Source organism: Hyperoodon ampullatus (assembly GCF_949752795.1).
Source record: "Hyperoodon ampullatus genome assembly, chromosome: 7".
NCBI lineage: Eukaryota > Metazoa > Chordata > Mammalia > Artiodactyla > Ziphiidae > Hyperoodon > Hyperoodon ampullatus.
Window position 1 is genome coordinate 60,536,066 of NC_136920.1, and position 18,126 is coordinate 60,554,191.

At 49.5% G+C, this 18,126-nt stretch overlaps 1 protein-coding gene across 4 annotated transcripts in view; it reads left to right on the top strand.

The window, feature by feature from the left end:
- CLPB (ClpB family mitochondrial disaggregase) overlaps nucleotides 1-18,126 on the top strand; it is a gene marked incomplete at both ends in the record, with an annotated part of 164,371 nt that overhangs the window by 132,022 nt on the left and 14,223 nt on the right. For 3 of the 4 annotated variants that reach the window (XM_079708849.1, XM_079708851.1, XM_079708850.1), the window contains 8 exons: nucleotides 934-989; nucleotides 7,879-7,923; nucleotides 8,299-8,460; nucleotides 14,124-14,280; nucleotides 15,036-15,109; nucleotides 15,270-15,389; nucleotides 15,608-15,712; nucleotides 16,104-16,420. In XM_079708849.1, coding sequence (XP_079564975.1) covers nucleotides 934-989; nucleotides 7,879-7,923; nucleotides 8,299-8,460; nucleotides 14,124-14,280; nucleotides 15,036-15,109; nucleotides 15,270-15,389; nucleotides 15,608-15,712; nucleotides 16,104-16,352 — 968 coding nt within the window. Of the gene's footprint in view, nucleotides 1-933; nucleotides 990-7,878; nucleotides 7,924-8,298; nucleotides 8,461-14,123; nucleotides 14,281-15,035; nucleotides 15,110-15,269; nucleotides 15,390-15,607; nucleotides 15,713-16,103; nucleotides 16,421-18,126 lie in introns of those variants that run through there. The other variant, XM_079708848.1, reaches the window with a different exon arrangement.

The following is an 18,126-nucleotide window of genomic DNA, read 5'->3' on the forward strand; positions in this document are numbered from 1 at the left end:
AGTGAGGCCTGAGACATAACCCTCTAGGAAGCTAAAGAAAGCCCCTGATGGCCAGCACAGTGCTAAGTGCATAGCAAAATTGGTTGCAGTGAAATGGGTTGGGGATTTTTATAGCCATTTGGGCTGGATTATCTGAGGCATTCTCACCCCCTCACTCTCTGCCCTCACAGATACTTCCCACTGCCACCACCACACCGCCACCACCTCCCGTTGTCTTTTTTTTTTTTTCCTCTCCCATTGTCTTGATAGGGAATTTCATGCATCTGTTGCCTCCTCTTCCCCTCTCAGCATCTTCATGGGTGCTCCCTCAGGTGTAGGGTCCCAAAGGGTTACCATTACCTCACATGATACTATAGAACTTGACCCATGCCAGATAGTGACTTCCAAAGGCTTGACGGTCATGCCAAATGGCCCTTCAGAGCCACCCCTTCAGTATTATCATTCCTACTTTATGTTACAAAGCAAGACTGTGAAGCCAAGGAGAGGTGCTTTTTATCCTCTCCCAGCCTCTATTTGGCCTGTGGCTCCAGGGCCTGGCTCGATGGCAAGACCGTGGGTGTCCAGAGAGATACAGTGCAGTGAGCCAGGAAGTCAGGGTGCTCCTAGGACAGGCAAGGTTTATGCTGGGCTTCAAGGGACAGGATGGCTCTGGATTGTAAGAGTCAACCTCTCACTCTTAGGATGCTGCTGTAGAGAAAAGGTTTCAGTCCCCATCCACAAAAAAATCAAGATGCAATGCAGACTTTGATTCTGGTCCCAGCTTTACCATTAATTCCCTTGGTGACTTTGAGACAGTCACTGACCCTCTCTGAGCCTCAACATTCCCATCCATAACATACATTATTTCCAGCATCCATGCATTTCTAATATGCTTTCATCACAGGAGATAGTCATCTGGTCCTAACCCAACACTTCTCTTTTCCTTCTTACTAGGAAAAACAGAACTGGCCAAGCAGACAGCCAAATATATGCACAAAGATGCCAAAAAGGTAAGGGCTGGGATCTACGCCCGATTGGCAGGCCATGGAGAGCTTACCACTCCTGCTAACCCAAAAAATCCTAGGCTCCCTGAATCTGGCAATAGCCAATCAAAAAGATGGGCCCTGGCCCAGGAAGCAGGCCTCAGCTATGGCCCCAACTTGGCCACCAATTGCTCCAGGGATTTGGGCAAGTTATTCAACCTCTTTGTGCCTCAATTTCTTCATCTGTGAAATAGGATGAATAATCCTTGCCCTGCCTGACTCTTGAGGCACTTGGGAGAACCCAGTGAGATTCATTTATACAACATTTCTAAGCGTCTACTCTGTGCCAGGTATTGTACTAGATCCTGATAATACAGCATTCATTAAGACACTCCCCTGCCCTGAGGAGCTCAGTCTTGAGGGGGAGACAGCTTTAGAAACATATCACTACTGTCCAGTGCCATCAAGGGCATGCTAGAGGGAGTCTCAGACCTGTAGGAGAAAAGTAGAAATAAGAGGATTTGCTTTTCTCCATTCTACATGAGCTTTTAAACATGATTTCTTAATGCCCTAAGCTATGAGGTAGTCACAGTCCCCTTTTTCCCATGACCCAGAGGCCTGGGTTCTCCATAGGACAGGGCTGTGCCCATCCCCTTGTTCAGACTCTGGCTTTCCAAGGCCTGCTCAGTTTGACTTTCTAGACTGACAGGAAATACTTTCACACAGAGAGAAATGTCAGAGCAGTCCTTGGAGATTGCAGAAACATTTCAACTTAAAGCCACGCATTCTTCTTCCTACTGGCCTTCCCAGTGTGGAGGCATCGCAGGTTGCCCACGACCCTGGATGTCCTTGCCTACTTTCTGTGGAAAGCCTCCCCAGCTGAGGTGATGAGGAATTGCCCAGGCCTCCGCCAGCCAAACTGCCAACAACAGAGTCCTGGCCACCTCCTATCCTGCTTCTGCCTAGCTCCCCCTTCCCCACCTCCCTGAGGGCCTGGCAGCCACAGAAACAAGGTAGCTCAGGCTGTGTCCTTCTGAGCCGCATTCATAGCCCCCTTCTACTGACTCTGCCAGTAGCTGTCTGTGAGCTGCCTCAACCAAAGCTAGAGCAGACCCACTCAACAGGCAGGCAGGCAAGAAGCAGCGCATGGCATGCTAATATGCTCCAACCGAAATAGCATTTTTAAGACAATTCATCAGGTTGGCAGCGATTGAAACAATTAGCACTCTGGAAAGGGCCATAAACTAGCAAGACTATTAGGGAAGATGCAGTTACGGGCAGGAACCACCTGATTAGGGATGAAGAATTCCGAGTGGTTTAATTTTAATACTGTCAGAAAGGTTAATATTTAATTACAAATCATAATCTCCTTATCCAAGCTGTCTTAATATGTCTTCATACACAGTGGAAGTAGAAGGAAGGTATCTGCTGACTTGCTGGTGTAGAAAGGAGAAGGGGCTTGATGAAAGACTGATGATGCAAGTCATTTTTCAGTTGGAGCATCTAAACAAGAGGCAGATTTCCACCAGTGCAGGGTGTCCTGAAAGCTGATGATGGCATCCTTCACTACATGCCTCACCTAGGAGACGGAGTTAACACCATCACCACTTGGAGGCAGTGGCCTGGGTGATCCAGGCTCTGGAGTCAGCCATTCCTTGGCGCAGGTTCTACTGGTCCTAGACGGGTTGCTTTACCCCTCTAAGTTTCAGCTCTTGCCTCAAAGTGAAGCTAATCAGTCCTGTGTCTAAGGTTGTCATGAGCATCAAGTGAGATACTATGAATCACAGAGAACACAGGTTCTAGCACCCAGTAAGTGCCTGATCCCTTGTCTTATATTTATTCATCACTCTGTACTTTCCACGGCAGTACTCCCATCCATTGTCTTATTTTATCCTATAAGGAAGATAGCATAAATGCTAAATTAGACCCACTTTTTAGATGAGAGAACTAAGAGCCTACAGCGTTAAGCATCCAAAGTCACCTGTTAGGGGAAGAAGTAAAATCAGAATCCAGTCTCTCAACTCTTCTCTCAGAACTGTTGTTCTCAGCCACAAGAGGAGGCTAGATTATAAACTTGTCCATTTGTCCCCATGTCACATAGGGAGATGAGAGGCATGAGAAGCCCAATATAACCATGTATTTTATTTTTAAATCATAGTTGTTGCTTCTATAAAACTTCTACCTTTACCAGCCCTGAGGACCAACTCATTACAGCATCTATGTCTAGCATAGACATTCTCTGGACATGCAACAGGCATGTTTGAAACCTGCCTTCAAAATCTGAGGGTTCTGGGCTTCCCTGGTGGCACAGTGATTGGGGATCCGCCTGCCAATGCAGGGGACAAGGGTTCAAGCCCTGGTCTGGGAGGTTCCCATACGCCGCGGAGCAGTGAAACCCGTGCACCACAACTACTGGTCCTGCACTCTGGAGCCCACGAGCCACAACTACAGAAGCCCACGTGCCTGGAGCCCGTGCTCCGCAACAAGAGAAGCCACCGCAATGAGAAGCCTACGCACCACAACCGAGAGTAGCCCCTGCTCGCGGCAACTAGAGAAAGCATGCATGCAGCAGGGAAGGCCCAACGCAGCCAAAAATAAATAAATAAATAAATAAAATTTAAAAACAAAAACAAAACAAAACAAAATCTGAGGGTTCTGGACTGTAACCTGTCTAACCAGGGTACCTGACGTCACCAGGACCCACGGAGTGATGTGTGGGAAGTGTCATATACGGGGTCCAGTGTAAAGGAGGACTGAGCACTGACCTGGGAGTCAGTGACTTGAATTCGAGTTCTGGCTCTCTGATCCTTAGTTTCCTCATTTGTAAAGAGTCACAATACCTCCAGACCTGGCTGCCTCACAAGGACTTGTTTGCACGTTTTTATAATTTCTTTTTTATTGTTATTATTTATTTATTTATTTTTGGCTGTGTTGGGTCTTCATTGCTGCGCGCGGGGGCTACTCTTCGTTGCAGTGTGCGGGCTTCTCATTGTGGTGGCTTCTCTTGTTGCGGAGCACAGGCTCTAGGCACGTGGGCTTCAGTAGTTGTGGCATGTGGGCTCAGTAGTTGTGGCTTGCAGGCTCAATAATTGTGGCACATGGGCTCAGTTGCTCCATGGCATGTGAGATCTTCCCAGACCAGGGCTCAAACCTGTGTCCCCTGCCTTGGCAGGTGGATTCTTAACCACTGCACCACCAGGGAAGTCCTATAATTTCTTTACCAGACTTGTGAGCTTATTATTTTTCTCTCATTAACCTCTACTATTTCCCCCAAATTGAGCAGCTTTGTTAACTCTCATTATTAGGGTTAATAATCCTTGAGAAAAAACCTTAATGGCATTCTGTGATTTCATCCTGAAGTAGGGTGGTGAAGCCCTAAAGACTGCAGTTATAGTGGCAGTATGATGAAGGGATCAAGAGCAGGGCTCTGAGTCCAATGCTAAACTACTCTGTGGAATTGGCTGAGATCTCTGTTTATATCAGTTTTCTCATCTGTAAAATGGATTCAATAATGGTGCCTGTCTCATTGGATTATTATGAAGGTTAAGTGAGATAATGATGTAAAATGCTAAACACCATTCTTGGCACATAGTAAGCAATCAGTACATGTTAGATATAATTGTTATTATTGTTGCCTCACTTCTAGATAACCCTAAGGTAAGATCATTTGAAACCAAAATTATTCCAGCCAAGAAAATCAAGCCCTTAGATCTTTGTTGAGAGTTACTCAGCAAATCAGTAGAAGGACTAGGATAAGAACCCAGGTAATTTGACATAAGCGTAAGTGAGCACTGAAGTCTGTACTCCCTGTTACCTTGGAGCATTGATTGACACTGGTTCTGGACACAAAGCTCAGAACCCTTCAGATGAAGATGCCAAGAGCCCAGCTGATTGATGGAGTGGGAAATATGAGGCAGGAGAGTATAGTGGCTAAGAGCACAGGCTTGGAGCCAGATTGTCAAGCTTGAGTGACCTTGGGCAAGTTAATCTGTGGCTCGGTTTTCTCATCTGTAAGGTGGGAATGATAATAGTACTTTTACCTCATAGACTTACACACATTCTAAGCCCTTTATAGCTTGCTTATTTAGAACATCGTCAGACACATAGTAAGCGCCCAGTGAGTGTCACCTATTATCCAGATACCCATCTCATGGCTTCCAGCTCATTGCTCCCTCTGGGCAGCACTCCCCATGTCTATCTTCCCACGCTTCCTGAAGCCAGTGTTTCTCTTGGCTGAGCTGCCTGGGTCCCTCTGAAGATGCTTGCTGGCTAATGCTGCATGTCCTCTGATAACAGTGATCACCCCCTCATGACCTTAAGAACTTCTTCAAGGCCTTTCCCACCTCTTGGATTAGGTCCTCTCCTCAGGCCATAACATAAAGGAGAAACAGCAAGAGGGCATAAGGGCCTGAGTATATAGGAAGAAACTGCAGCTCCAAAAGGGAAGGCAGCCAAGGCCACACAGATAGTGGAGAACTGGGGCTGGAAGCCAAGCCTGGGGCTCTTTCTGCCACCCTGTACCTCACGTACAGAGTGACAGGACAGAGAAAAAAATAGAATACATCACAGACTGAATTTCTGGCCAGCAACCGAACTAGAGTATAGCCTGGATTTCAGACATAGCTACCTCCCTCTCAAGGTCTTGGCACGCCCTCCCTCATCCCCAGCTCTCAGGAGAAGCATAGGCAGTGGGTGCATTCTCTTAGATGGAAGCATGTGCCAGTAGGAGAGGATCCTGAGGAGTCTCTGGGGAACCCTGATCTGGGTGGAGAGACAGGGCCTCTGAATGCCCTTATAATGCCCTAAATCCCTAAATTCTTCATGAAAAGGCATGGGCATTCTACTTGTTTTAACTCTCAAATCCCACTCCAGAGGGTGTGCTCTTCCCCTGGGGCTAATTATGGTCGGGCCTCACCCCAGGGGGCCAGTTCCCTGGAAATCAGCCCTAGGCCCAACCATGGAGAGAGAAGGGCTGCAAGCTACATTCTGGATAGCTCTTAAATGAAGTGAAAACATATAAATAAATGAGAAAGATTTATTAGTTTAAAAGAAAAGTAGGGGGCTTCCCTGGTGGCGCAGTGGTTGAGAGTCTGCCTGCCGATGCAGGGGACATGGGTTCGTGCCCCGGTCCAGGAAGATCCCACGTGCCACGGAGTGGCTAGGCCCGTGAGCCATGGCCTCTGAGCCTGCACGTCCGGAGCCTGTGCTCCGCAACGGGAGAGGCCACAACAGTGGGAGAGGCCCCAACAGTGAGAGAGGCCCGCGTACCGCAAAAAAAAAAAAAAAAAAGAAAAGAAAAAAGAAAAGTAGGGACTTCCCTGGTGGCGCAGTGGTTAAGAATCCGCCTGCCAATGCAGGGGACATGGGTTTGATCCCTGGCCTAGGAAGATCCCACATGCTGTGGAGCACCTGGGCCCATGTGCCACAATTAGCCTGCACTCTAGAGCCCACGAGCCACAACTACTGAAGCCCACGTGCCTAGAGCCCATGCTCCACAACAAGAGAAGCCACCACAATAAGAAACCTGCGCACCGCAACAGAGTAGCCCCTGCTCGCCACAATTAGAGAAAGCCTGCACACAGCAGCGAAGGCCCAATGCAGCCAAGAAATAAATAAAATAAATTTATTTTTTTAAACTGTGATTTTAAAAAAAAATTTTAATAAATAATATAAAAATAAATTGGTGCAACCACTGTGAAGAACAGCATGGAGGTTCCTTAAAAAACTAAAAATAGAGTTACTGTATGTCGCAGCAATCCCACTCCTGGGCATATATCCAGAAAAGACAAAAACTCCAATTTGAAAAGATAGATGCAACCCAGTGATCATTGCAGCACTACTTACAATAGCCAAGACATGGAAGCAACCTAAATGTCCATCGACAGACGAATGAATAAAGAAGATGTGGTACATATATACAATGGAATACTACTCAGCCATAAAAAAGAATGAAATAATGCCATTTGCAGCAACATGGATGGACCTAGAGATTATCATACTAAGTGAAGTAAGTCAGACAGAGACAAATATTGTATGATACCCTTATATGTGGACACTAAAAAAATTATACAAATGAACTTATTTATGAAACAGAAATAGACTCTCAGATGTAGAAAACAAACTCATGGTTACCAAAGGGGGAAGGGGGAGAGGATAAGTTAGTAGTTTGGGATTAACATATACACACTACTATGTATAAAAAAGGTAAGTAACAAGGACCTACTGTATAGCACGGGGAACTATATTCAATATCTTGTAATAATCTGTAATGGAAAAGAATCTGAAAAAGTATATATATATATATATATATATATATATATATATATATATATATGTGGGTGTATGTATGTATAACTGAATCACTTTGCTGTACACCTAAAACTAACACAACTTTGTAAATCAACTATACTTAAAAAAAAAGAAAAAGGGGCATGTGCCCACATAGACTTGCAAAGTTGAGGGCACCATGGAGCTGTCTGGGTGCTTGTTGCTCCCCTCCATCTCATCATGATCCCACGCTGATGGTGACTGACTTTGTCCATGTCAGCCTGCCCCATTTGGGTGCTTGTAGAGAACAGAGACATATCTCCAGTGCTTGGCACACACAGTGTGCCCTCAGGAAATGTGGGATGAGTGGATGATGTGGTGATCAGACCCAGTAGAAGCCTGAAAAAGACATTCCAAGCCAGATTTAAGGCAGGAACGCGGCTTGGGTTTATTAAGGTAGGGCATGAGGGAATCGTGGGGGATGAGTAGACAGGAAAAGGAGGCAAGGAACCAGAAAAAACTATATCATGAAAATGGGATAGAAAATCTTGGCTTGGTGTGGCTTAAAAGCTGGAATATATTTGAGATCTCTCCTCCTGGGCCCTTCCCCCTGCCTTCTTCAAATGGACTCCTGCTTGTTTCCACACAGGGTTTCATCAGGCTAGACATGTCTGAGTTCCAGGAGCGGCATGAGGTGAGTGAGAGTCCTTGATGAAGTGTGGTTTGGAGAGCCTGTCAACAGGGCTCTGCCTGGCTATTTTGATGTGACTTGTCGATTAGGCCTGAGATAATTCCAGCAGCCTTGGGATTTGTCTTTTGCGGGGAGCATATGTACACAGCAGGGTCAGTGATCTGTTTTGCATACGATTTGCTCTGAAGATTAAACACAGAAAAGATCATCTGCTGTCCCATCACGGCAGGATTCCTTCCACCCAAAGAGACAACCTGATTGTCCTTGTTGAGACAGGCAATCTTAACAGTATATAAAGCCATCTTACCCTTGCATGTCCCATATTGGAAACTAAAAGCATAGAAAGGCCTTCCTAACTTATTTCCTTCCTTCCATCAGGTGGCCAAGTTTATTGGGTCCCCACCTGGCTATATTGGCCATGAGGAGGGTGGCCAGCTGACCAAGAAGCTGAAGCAGTGCCCCAACGCTGTGGTGCTCTTCGATGAGGTGGACAAAGCCCATCCAGATGTGCTCACCATCATGCTGCAGCTGTTTGATGAGGTGCAAGTCAGCTTGGGCCGGGATGGAGTTGGGGACACCTGTAGGTATGGGGGGCTGTGAACAGCAGGACCCAGGGGCCCAGAATTGATCATTCTTCAAGTTGCTGCTTCTTCGTGTGTACGTTCAGTCACTTAGCAGGTGTGGCTTCACCCCCTCTCTGGACCAGGGCCCAGACTGGGCACCCAAGGAAGACCAGCACTGCCCAAGAGGTGAAATGTTGTGGCTGCCCAGACTACCTTCAAAAGAGACAGAATGGGACAGGGGTGCCAGGGGAGAGAGAGAGAGCTGAATTTTTAGTTCTAGCTCTGCTCCATGTCTAGGCATCAGGGACCTCGTGTGACACACCAGGAGGCTGGATGCAATCAGCTCCAGGAACCTTTCTGCTCAGACAGCTCCGCTCCTCCCTGCGTCAACCATCATTCTCACCAGGTCTTTAAAACGCCAGTGACACTGCTGCTGTCTGTGATGATGACCATGATGATGGAATGGTGGTGCCCTGGTTCATGGAACCGTCTTCTCCTGAGGAGCTCCAGGCTGGTCACAAGCAAGGACAGTCTCCCTCTTAACTGGTGAAGTGAGCTCTAAATGAGAACAACTTCCTCTTTTTCAGCACAGTCTATGTAATAGGCCTGTGCTAAAGACTTTACAGGCGTTCTTGCTAATCATCACAATAGCCAGGCAAGGTACAAATCATTTGTTACAGATGAAGAAACTGAGGTTCAGCAAGGTTATAAATGACTTGCCCAAGGCCACAGAGCTACTGTGTGGAAGAGCCAGAAATGGGCTGCAGATACATCTGGTCCAAGAGCCCCAGTTCTCCCCATCTGTACCAGTCCTTATCTTGAGCAGGTGAGGGAGAGCTTATGATCGTGGGAGGGGCTGCCATCCACCTTTTCCAGGGGTCCTGCAGAACTGGGGATGAGGCCTCCCATCTGCTCCCATGCAGGGACTGTATTAGCCAGCACATGGCCGGATGGAGTCCAGCTCACCTTTCCACTTAGTCCCCTCCAGCCCTGGGAAAATGGAAGGAGGTTTGCTTCCCATGTCAAAGTGCACTAACGAAGTGCAGGAATGGATACCCCTGGGCCAAATAGCACGTCAGGTACGAAGCCAGGAAGAACCAGATCCAAATGTCCCCACAGCTGCCCACTGCCTGTCCCACCTGGCCCAGCATCCTTGCCCCTGCCCCAGTTTATTGCTCTCTTCCTAGGCTCTCATCTGCTCCCTGTCTCGAGACCCACCCCCCACCCCCACTGAGGAATGAAGGCCAAGCCTTCAAAGGTCACATATTCTGTTTCCCGCACCTGTGCTCTGAGACCCACCCCCACCCCCGCTGCCACCTTCTAGCCTCTTGATGGGATTCAGGTACACAGCTGTGGACCAGACCCAAACCTAACCTCTGGGAACTCCCTGCCTAGTAGACAGCAGAAAGGAGATGTGATAAAATTGACATTTTTGTACTTTGTGTGCAAGGCATTGTTATAGCATGTGTGAACTCCTTTAATCCTCCCAGAAGGAGGATTGGTTCCCAGAAGATGGTTATTATTACTGACTCCATGTAACAAATGTAGAAACTGAAGTAAAGTGAGACAACTGATTCACGCATGGTCACACAGTTGGGAAGAGGAAATCCAGGATTTGAACCCAGGCAGTCCAGTTCCAGAGCCTGCAGCTTAAATAGTAACTACCATGCAGCCAAGGCCAAAAGAGAACAGTAGATCTGGAGTGAAGCATTCACAGGAAGGGAGAGCCCAGCTTAGGGAAGGTGAGCACAGCAGCCTGTTTGGCCTCTCACTTCCCTGGAGAGGTTCCTGGTCCAGAAAGAGGGAAGGCAACTGCTGACTGAAATACAACCAACCCCACCTGGAAAATGCTTACCACCCCTGTGTGTAAGCCCTGTCCACCCCTCCCCTGCTGCTGTCACTCCACTGACTACCTTGGAGAGTAGATAATAACTCCTTCCTACAGCTCCCAAAAACCTGCTACAGTTTCTGATGTTTGTGCCCTTGGTTCCATTGACCAAAGCTGCCATCTAAGTTTACTTAGCCAGATTTATGCATGTTTGCTTCTTGAGGACAGAGACCTTGTCTCACTCCAACCATTCCCAGAATCCACAGCGCCAGGAGAAATGCCCTGTTGACTAACTTAATTCAGTAGTAATTCAGCAAACCTTCCAAGGATGAATAAGTATTTGCCAGGTGAACAGAGTGGAGAAGGGCCGGCAGTAGACACCCAGTGTGCAGAAGCACAGGGGCATGAGGCAGCCTGGTATATGCAGAGAACTACAGCTGTTCAGTATTGATCGACTGCAGAGGGAAAGTGAGAATAGAATAGTGGAGATAGGTGGATAAGGTAGACAGGGGCAGGTTAGAATGCCAGGCAGAGGAGAGTGGATTTTTTTGGTGAATAGTAAGAAGCCTTTAAAGACTTTAGGCAAGAGAGAAATATGATCAGGTTTTCACTTTATAAAGATCCTGTAGGCAGCAGTGAGCAAATGAACTAGAAGGAAGAAGAGAGACCAGCAAGGAGACTGTTGAAGAGTCCAGGCGAGAGCTTGAGAGGCCTGCTCTCAAGCAGGGCTGTGGGATGGGGAGAGCTCCCAGGAAGTCAACTGTGCAGGGCTCGGTGATTGGATGTGAGGAGAGAGGGAGGGACCAAGGATGACCAGTGGCAGGATTTCTGGCCTGGGTGACCCATGGGTGCTGCTGCCATCAGCCTGCGGCAGGGAACACAGGGGGATAAGCAACAGATTGATGAGGAAGGTGAGGAGCTAAGGTTTGGAATTGTTGAAAATGAAATGCCACAGCCAGATGGATATGTCCAAGAAGTCGCTCATCAGTTTGAGCGGTCTGGAGTGTAAGAGAGGCCTGCACCGGAAGTAGAGACTCAGGAATGCTTCAGCACAGAGAGAGTACCGGAAGCCACAGGAAGGGATGAGATCTCTGACCTAGTGAGAGTATGGGGTGCAGAGAAGAGAGGTAAGAACAGCCTTGCAGCCTCTCCAAAAAGAGTCAAAGACAGAATTGCCAGAGAGTAAGAGGCAAACCAGGAGGAAGTGGTTCAGTGCAGGGCAGAGAGGACACAGGGAGAACAGACAGTCCCTGCCTCAGTGTTTCTGAGCAAGGGGGAGACAGGCAGCACAAAGCAGTCCAGCCACTGTGGTGAGTGGTGCGCTAGGATAAGTAGGAGTTACAAGGGCACCTGATCCAGTCTGGGGGAATAGGGAAGCCCCCCCATATCCACCCAGCCCAGACCTCCCAAGCTTGAACCCAGAAAAGCAGAAGCCCTAATGCTCTCACCAAAACACCAAGCAGAGCTAATGCAGGTCACTTCTCTGTTGACCCCAGAGTCTGTAGCACAGGGCAGAAGTCCCAGGAAGCCCACCCACTGCTCCTCCCTTCAAGGACAGAAACGGGGGGAAAGCAGCCCCTGTAACCCTGAGGTGAGCATTCACGCCCCACCCAGGATGCGTGCACTCCAGTCATTGCTGAGAGGCAGGACAGCAACAGCTCCCTCTTTGGGACACATTTTCTTGCCAGGGACTCTGAGGAGAAGGAGACGTGAACAGTGTGAAGGTCACCCTTTGGGTCAGTAATACACCGCACCTGCTCCCCTCACCCACCTGGGACCCATCCGCAGGCCCAGTTATGAGCAGAGCTTTGATCTCAGAAAGAAAAGGCCACTGGTTATTGCTCTGGCCAGCACAGCAGTGTGTGTGCTCAGTCCTCGGGGATGAGCTCTGTGAACACACACAGGGTCATTTGCACGCACTTGGGCACATCACACATGCACGCAGACCTGGTCCCCAAAACTAGAGTTGCCCTTAGTGGATTCTGTCCTGTTGTAACCAATAAGCAGGGGGTGAAGTAGGAAGCTAATGGCCAAGCTCAGGAACATCTGCTTGCACCCTTGCCTTCTCGTCCCTCCCAAGGCTGGGACAGGAGCGTGACCAGGACTTGGATCTCGAGGCCCCCTTTGAATAGACCCCCTTGGAGCTAACACTTTCTGAGGCCTGTGCCAAGGTCCCGTGTAAAGTGAGGCAGAAAAGCACTTGGTACCGTGCCCAGTACACAGTAGGTGCTCAGTTAATGCACATTCCTTTCTTTTTTACCTCTGAGGGCCAGGGCTGGTCTGCCTTTGCACTGGCTTTAGAACCAAGGGCTGACCTTGAGTGAGGCCCTCGCCACCAGGGAAAGGGGAACACTTGAGGAGGATTGGTTACCTGAGGCTGGGGCAGGGCCCAGCATCACTGGCTGGGGCAGGTGCCAACAGGCTGAGGTCAGTGACCTTTCCCCAAAGCCATGTTCTCAAACTTGGCAGGAGTTATGCTTTTGCCTGAAACCCAGATGAGTTCCCAGGAATGTGTGCCTCTCCCCACACCTGTCCCGGTAGCTTGTTTCCAGTCAGGATCAAAGGATGCAAACTGAACTTGGCAGGATTCTGAGAAATTTTTATTTAGGGAAAGAAAATTGCATGAGGCCTCATTTTATCCCACACTGTTGGTATGACCCCAGTAGCCTGGTGTGTACAGTGAAGGATATGGGTTCTGGGGTCAGACAGTTCAATAGAGCCTCAGCTCTACTGTATTCTAGCTGTGAGACCTTGTACAAATTACTTAACCTCTCTGAGCCTCAGCTTCTTTGTAGGGGTGGTGAGGATTCAAGCATTCAGCAAACAAGTGTTGAGCACCTGCTATATGCCAGACACTGTTCTAGGACCCAGTGAGAGCAAGACCCAGCCTCTGCCCTCATAAAGCGACCTTCTAGTGGGCAGAGTGCAACAGTGCACGGAAAGCACTAAGCAGGGCGCCGGCAGTGGAAGTAGATGTGCCCATCAAATTCAGACTCCATCAATTCCTCTCAGTGGGGCCCTGATTATTGCTTTTTTATAAATGACTGCAAAGTGCTGTTGTACCATGCTAGCCTTGAGGTTTGCTGAGTGGGCAGAGTTCCTTGCCCTTGAGCTGAATGGCCCTGGACAGCTACACTTTTCTCATTCTTCTGTCTCCTCCCTCTACTGTTGCCCCTTTTCTCTTTCCTTGGTGCATCTGTTTCTAGTAAAGATGCTTTCTTCTGTGTCACCTCTAGAAAAAGCTGAAGATTCCAAGGCAACTTCCCAAGTTGGTTAAAGGAGGAACATTAACCAGGCCAGAGGATGGCTCTAAAGATGCAGAGATTATACCTGTTTCAGTTCATTTATCTGGTCCTCACAATGACCCTGTAGAATACCCTCCTCGGACCTCCTACAGCAGCCTGGCCTTCCCTTTATCATAACACTTAACCACTGAATTGTGACTGCTTGTTTCCTGACCTCACTCCTTCTCTAGACTGGGAGCATGTCAGAGGCTCAGTGAGTCCCCAGTGCCCCGACACAGAGCCTGGCCCAGACTGGGCCTCCAGGAGAGTATGTTGGATGGATGCATGTACAGTCAGGCTGGCTTCTGGGTGCCCTCAGAGATGCCATACAGCAGGTGCAGTCTCACCTGGGGCACTCCCAGCAGGTGAGCACTGTAGCCGAGGTGTGAGAACAGTGCTCAGAGACCCCAGAGGAGGGAGTGCTGACTCTGCTGGAGGAGGGGGAAGCACAGGGGTTCTGGAGAGAGCTCCTGGGAGAGGTGCCCAGCCTTACCACTCCCTGACCATGCAGTCACGCTTCCTTCCCAGGGCCGGCTGACTGATGGAAAAGGGAAGACCATCGACTGCAAGGACGCCATCTTCATCATGACCTCCAATGTGGGCAGTGACGAGATAGCACAGCACGCGCTGCAGCTGAGGCAGGAAGCTTTGGAGATGAGCCGTAACCGGATCGCCGAGAACCTTGGTACAGCACGTGGCCCGAGCTCTCTGAGCAACTGGTCAGGTGACCAGGCCGCCAGCGCATCTCTTGGTCCTGGGGCCAGATGAGGGCCCTGGTAGCATCTTTGTCCCTAGCTGGCCCTGACCAGACACCAAGCACCCTACTAGGTAGTGGAGGGAGGCAGACAGACGGTGCCCCTACTTCCTCAAGAAAGCTCCAAGTCTCTTGGGTGACAGGAGGGCTCCAGACAGAGTAATGGACAGAGCCACACCAGGGCATGGGGCCAGGAAGAGGCCAGGGCCTAAGGGGACTGAAGGGATGCACACTCAACAGATGGAGACACTTCAGTGCAATGAGGGGATAGCAGATCAGAAACCGTATGGAGGTGACACAGCCTTTTTCAGCCAGGGAGCCTTCCTGCATAGGTGGAAAAGAGCATGTCAGGCAGGAGGCCGCATCTGTCACCTTTCCATTTAGGATTGAACTCTCCAGCCCACTTCTTACAAGTCAGGACTCAAGTCTTGGTCCTGACTCTTCTCCTCTCCCCTCCCCTCCTTCATACAGTTCCTACCAGTACATGAGCAGTGGAAGGGCCTAGAAGGTACCCAGTCCAGTCCTCTCACTGTGCAGGTGAGGAGAAGGCTGAGGCCCAGACAACCTGAGACCTTGACCAGGAACACACAGACCATCAGGGTCAGGACCAGGGCTCTTTTCGTGGATAGACCAAAGGAGCAGGCACAGCTCCCAGAGGTCCTGGGTTTATGATTCTGTCTCTACAGGGGATGTCCAGACTAGTGACAAGATCACCATCTCTAAGAACTTCAAGGAAAATGTGATTCGCCCCATCCTAAAAGTAAGAGTTCTTTGTCATTCCTGCTGGAGCCTCGGGTTGGGGGGGATCCCCTTAGCCATCGTGAAGATACGGAAACCCTCCCACACCCATCTTCCCCAGTAGGGTCCAGTAATTCCTTGATAGTCACTAAGTTCACCCCATCCCTAACCTGGCCTTATAGGCTCACTTCAGGAGAGATGAGTTTCTGGGACGAATCAATGAGATCGTCTACTTCCTCCCCTTCTGCCACTCGGAGCTCATCCAACTCGTCAACAAGGAGCTGAATTTCTGGGCCAAGAGAGTAAGAGCGGGGACTGCCTGTGGGTGGGGGTGGGATATATGCCCACTGGAAGTCAGGGAACACTGGGCTGGGAGCTCCACCCCCAGAAGAAGGAGCACACAGGGGGCCAGTGGCTATAGGGCACACAGTCTCTCACAGGCCCAGGCCTCAGGCCAGAGCGCTGAGAGATAGAAAGCCCTGGCCCACATTCAGGCATGCTCCTATCTGACCTGTCCCAGGCCAAGCAAAGGCACAACATCACACTGCTCTGGGACCGTGAGGTGGCAGACGTGTTGGTTGACGGCTACAACGTGCACTATGGCGCCCGCTCCATTAAGCATGAGGTGAGCACAGGAGCCTGAGAGAAGTGAGGCACCTCCACACCTCCCTCCCTGGTGCCCCCAGGCCCATTCCCTGGGCTCCCAGTCTGTCCAGACAGGCTGGAATTGTTCTTAGCCAGAGCAGATGCCCCTTCAGAACCAAAAACAATATAATCAAGTAAAACCCCTATCTTAGAGGGTAACTGAGTTTGAACCCCTACCAGTGTGAGAAACTGGGCTGAGAACCTCAGAAACTGACATTACTTTGTCATTAACACTGTCCTGCAAGCTTGCGTTGTTAGCCTTTTGCAGATGAAAAAGCTGAAGCTTTGAGTAAGTACTTGCCTGAGCAGTAAGTGATAGAGCCGGGCCTCCAGGCTTTGGCAGTGAAGACCACTTCACCTACCACCTGCAGGTGGAGCGCCGTGTGGTAAACCAGCTGGCGGCCGCCTACGAGCAGGACCTGCTGCCAGGGGGCTGCACTCTGCGCATCACTGTGGAGGACTCAGACAAGCAGCTACTCAAGAGTCCTGAACTGCCCTCACCCCAGGCTGAGAAGCGTCCACCCAAGCTGCGGCTGGAGATCATCGATAAGGACAGCAAGACCCACAGATTGGACATCCAGGCACCACTAAACCCTGAGAAGGTGTGCCACACCCTCTAGCGTCTACCTACCTGCCTATACGTGCCCTGAACACCTAATAAAGCCCCCTTGGCTGTGGCATGGTAACCGACCTACCTTCTCCTCCTGCCTCTCACTCCTCTCCAAAGTCAAAAGCAGGAATTCTGCCCTACCCTGATCCCTTCCTTGTGGGCCCCACGTGTGCTAACAGGTCTCTGGGAGAGGAGCTGTTCCTCCATCCCCTTCAAGGCAGGGGGAAGAGGGAAGTCCCTTATCTCTGTCCTTCAGCGTGATCCCCATGTCCCAGAGTCTCTGGAACTTTTATCATGTTTCCTGGAAGCTCAGAAGTACGGCAGCTGAGAACAGATCTGGCTGGAAGAAGACAGGGACCAGGCTGTGACCTGCCACCCTCTGCTGGCTCTCATGCAACTGAGTCCCCAGAATGTCTCCACTGGGAATGGAGAAGAATGCAGAGGCCCAGGCACAGAGGTTCTGCATTTAGGCCGTAGCTTCCTCTTTCCCAAGCTCTAAAATTCCAAGGGAAAGGGACTCTCGGGGACATTACCGTGTCATAGCTACTGTTCCTCCCCACCCCATGTTCAGAGGTCAGACCAGACCATGTCTTTCCAGCCTTGGAACTAAGCCAGCATAGGGCATCTTTAGGAGGAAGGCTGACTGGGTACTACCCTGCCCTACACGGAGACTGGACAGAAGTTACCAAATGACCAAGCAAGGTCAGCTCTACAGGGCCTCCTTCAGGAGACCAACTACATAAACATTGGGGAACTGCAGGAGGAGGAATCATGGGGTTGGGCTCTGCCCAGATGGCCATGGAGCCTGCCTCAGCCCCATCTATACTATGGTCCCAGCTAAGTGAACCTGGAATAAACAGCTCCCCTGTGCAGTCTGCATGTTAGTCACTAAGCAGAGGGACTGCACACCATCCCCCAAGGCATTCCACAGACCAGACATGTTCCAGCCTCAGCAGGGCACAGCAAGGCTTGGTACATCCTTGGGAACCATCTGCAATAGCCACCATCAATGACCATGTCATCACCCTCCCCCTGCAGGGCCATTTTGGAACTTTCCTTTGGTGGTACAAAGTCTCTTTCAGGAAGCAGAAAATGGGGGCAGGAATCAAAGTCCCTTGGGTGATGACAACATGGCCGGTGTGAGGCAGTCAGAAGCCAGAACGTGGGCTCCAGCAGATGCTCCAGCAATCACTGTCCAGCCCCTCAAGGAGCTGTCTGCTGCTGCTTAACCTTAGTGACTGCCATTCTTTTTTTTTATTATTTATTTAATTTATTTATTTTTGGCTGCGTTGGGTCTCTGTTGCTGCACGCGGGCTTTCTGTAGTTGCGGCGAGTGGGGGCTACTCTTCATTGAGGTGCACAGGCTACTCTTTATTGTGGTGTGCGGGCTTTTCATTGCAGTGGCTTCTCGTTGCAGAGCACGGACTCTAGGTGCACAGGCTTCAGTAGTTGTGGCACGTGGGCTCAGTAGTTGTAGCTCACATGCCATTCTTTTTTGTGTGTTATTATTATTTTTTTTTTACTTGTTCTGAAATAATTTTAGACTTACAGGTAGTTGCCACAATAATAGAGTTCTCATGCACCCTTCACCAGCTTCTCCTGATATTAACATCTTTAAAAATGATTAAATTACAGTATAATTAGTAAATTATAATTAGTAAAACCAGGAAATTAACATGATACAGTACTACTAACTAATCTGTAGACATTCAAATTTTGCCATGTTCCCCACTGATGTCCTTTTTCTGGTCCAGAATCCAATCGAGGAGCCCACATTGCATTTT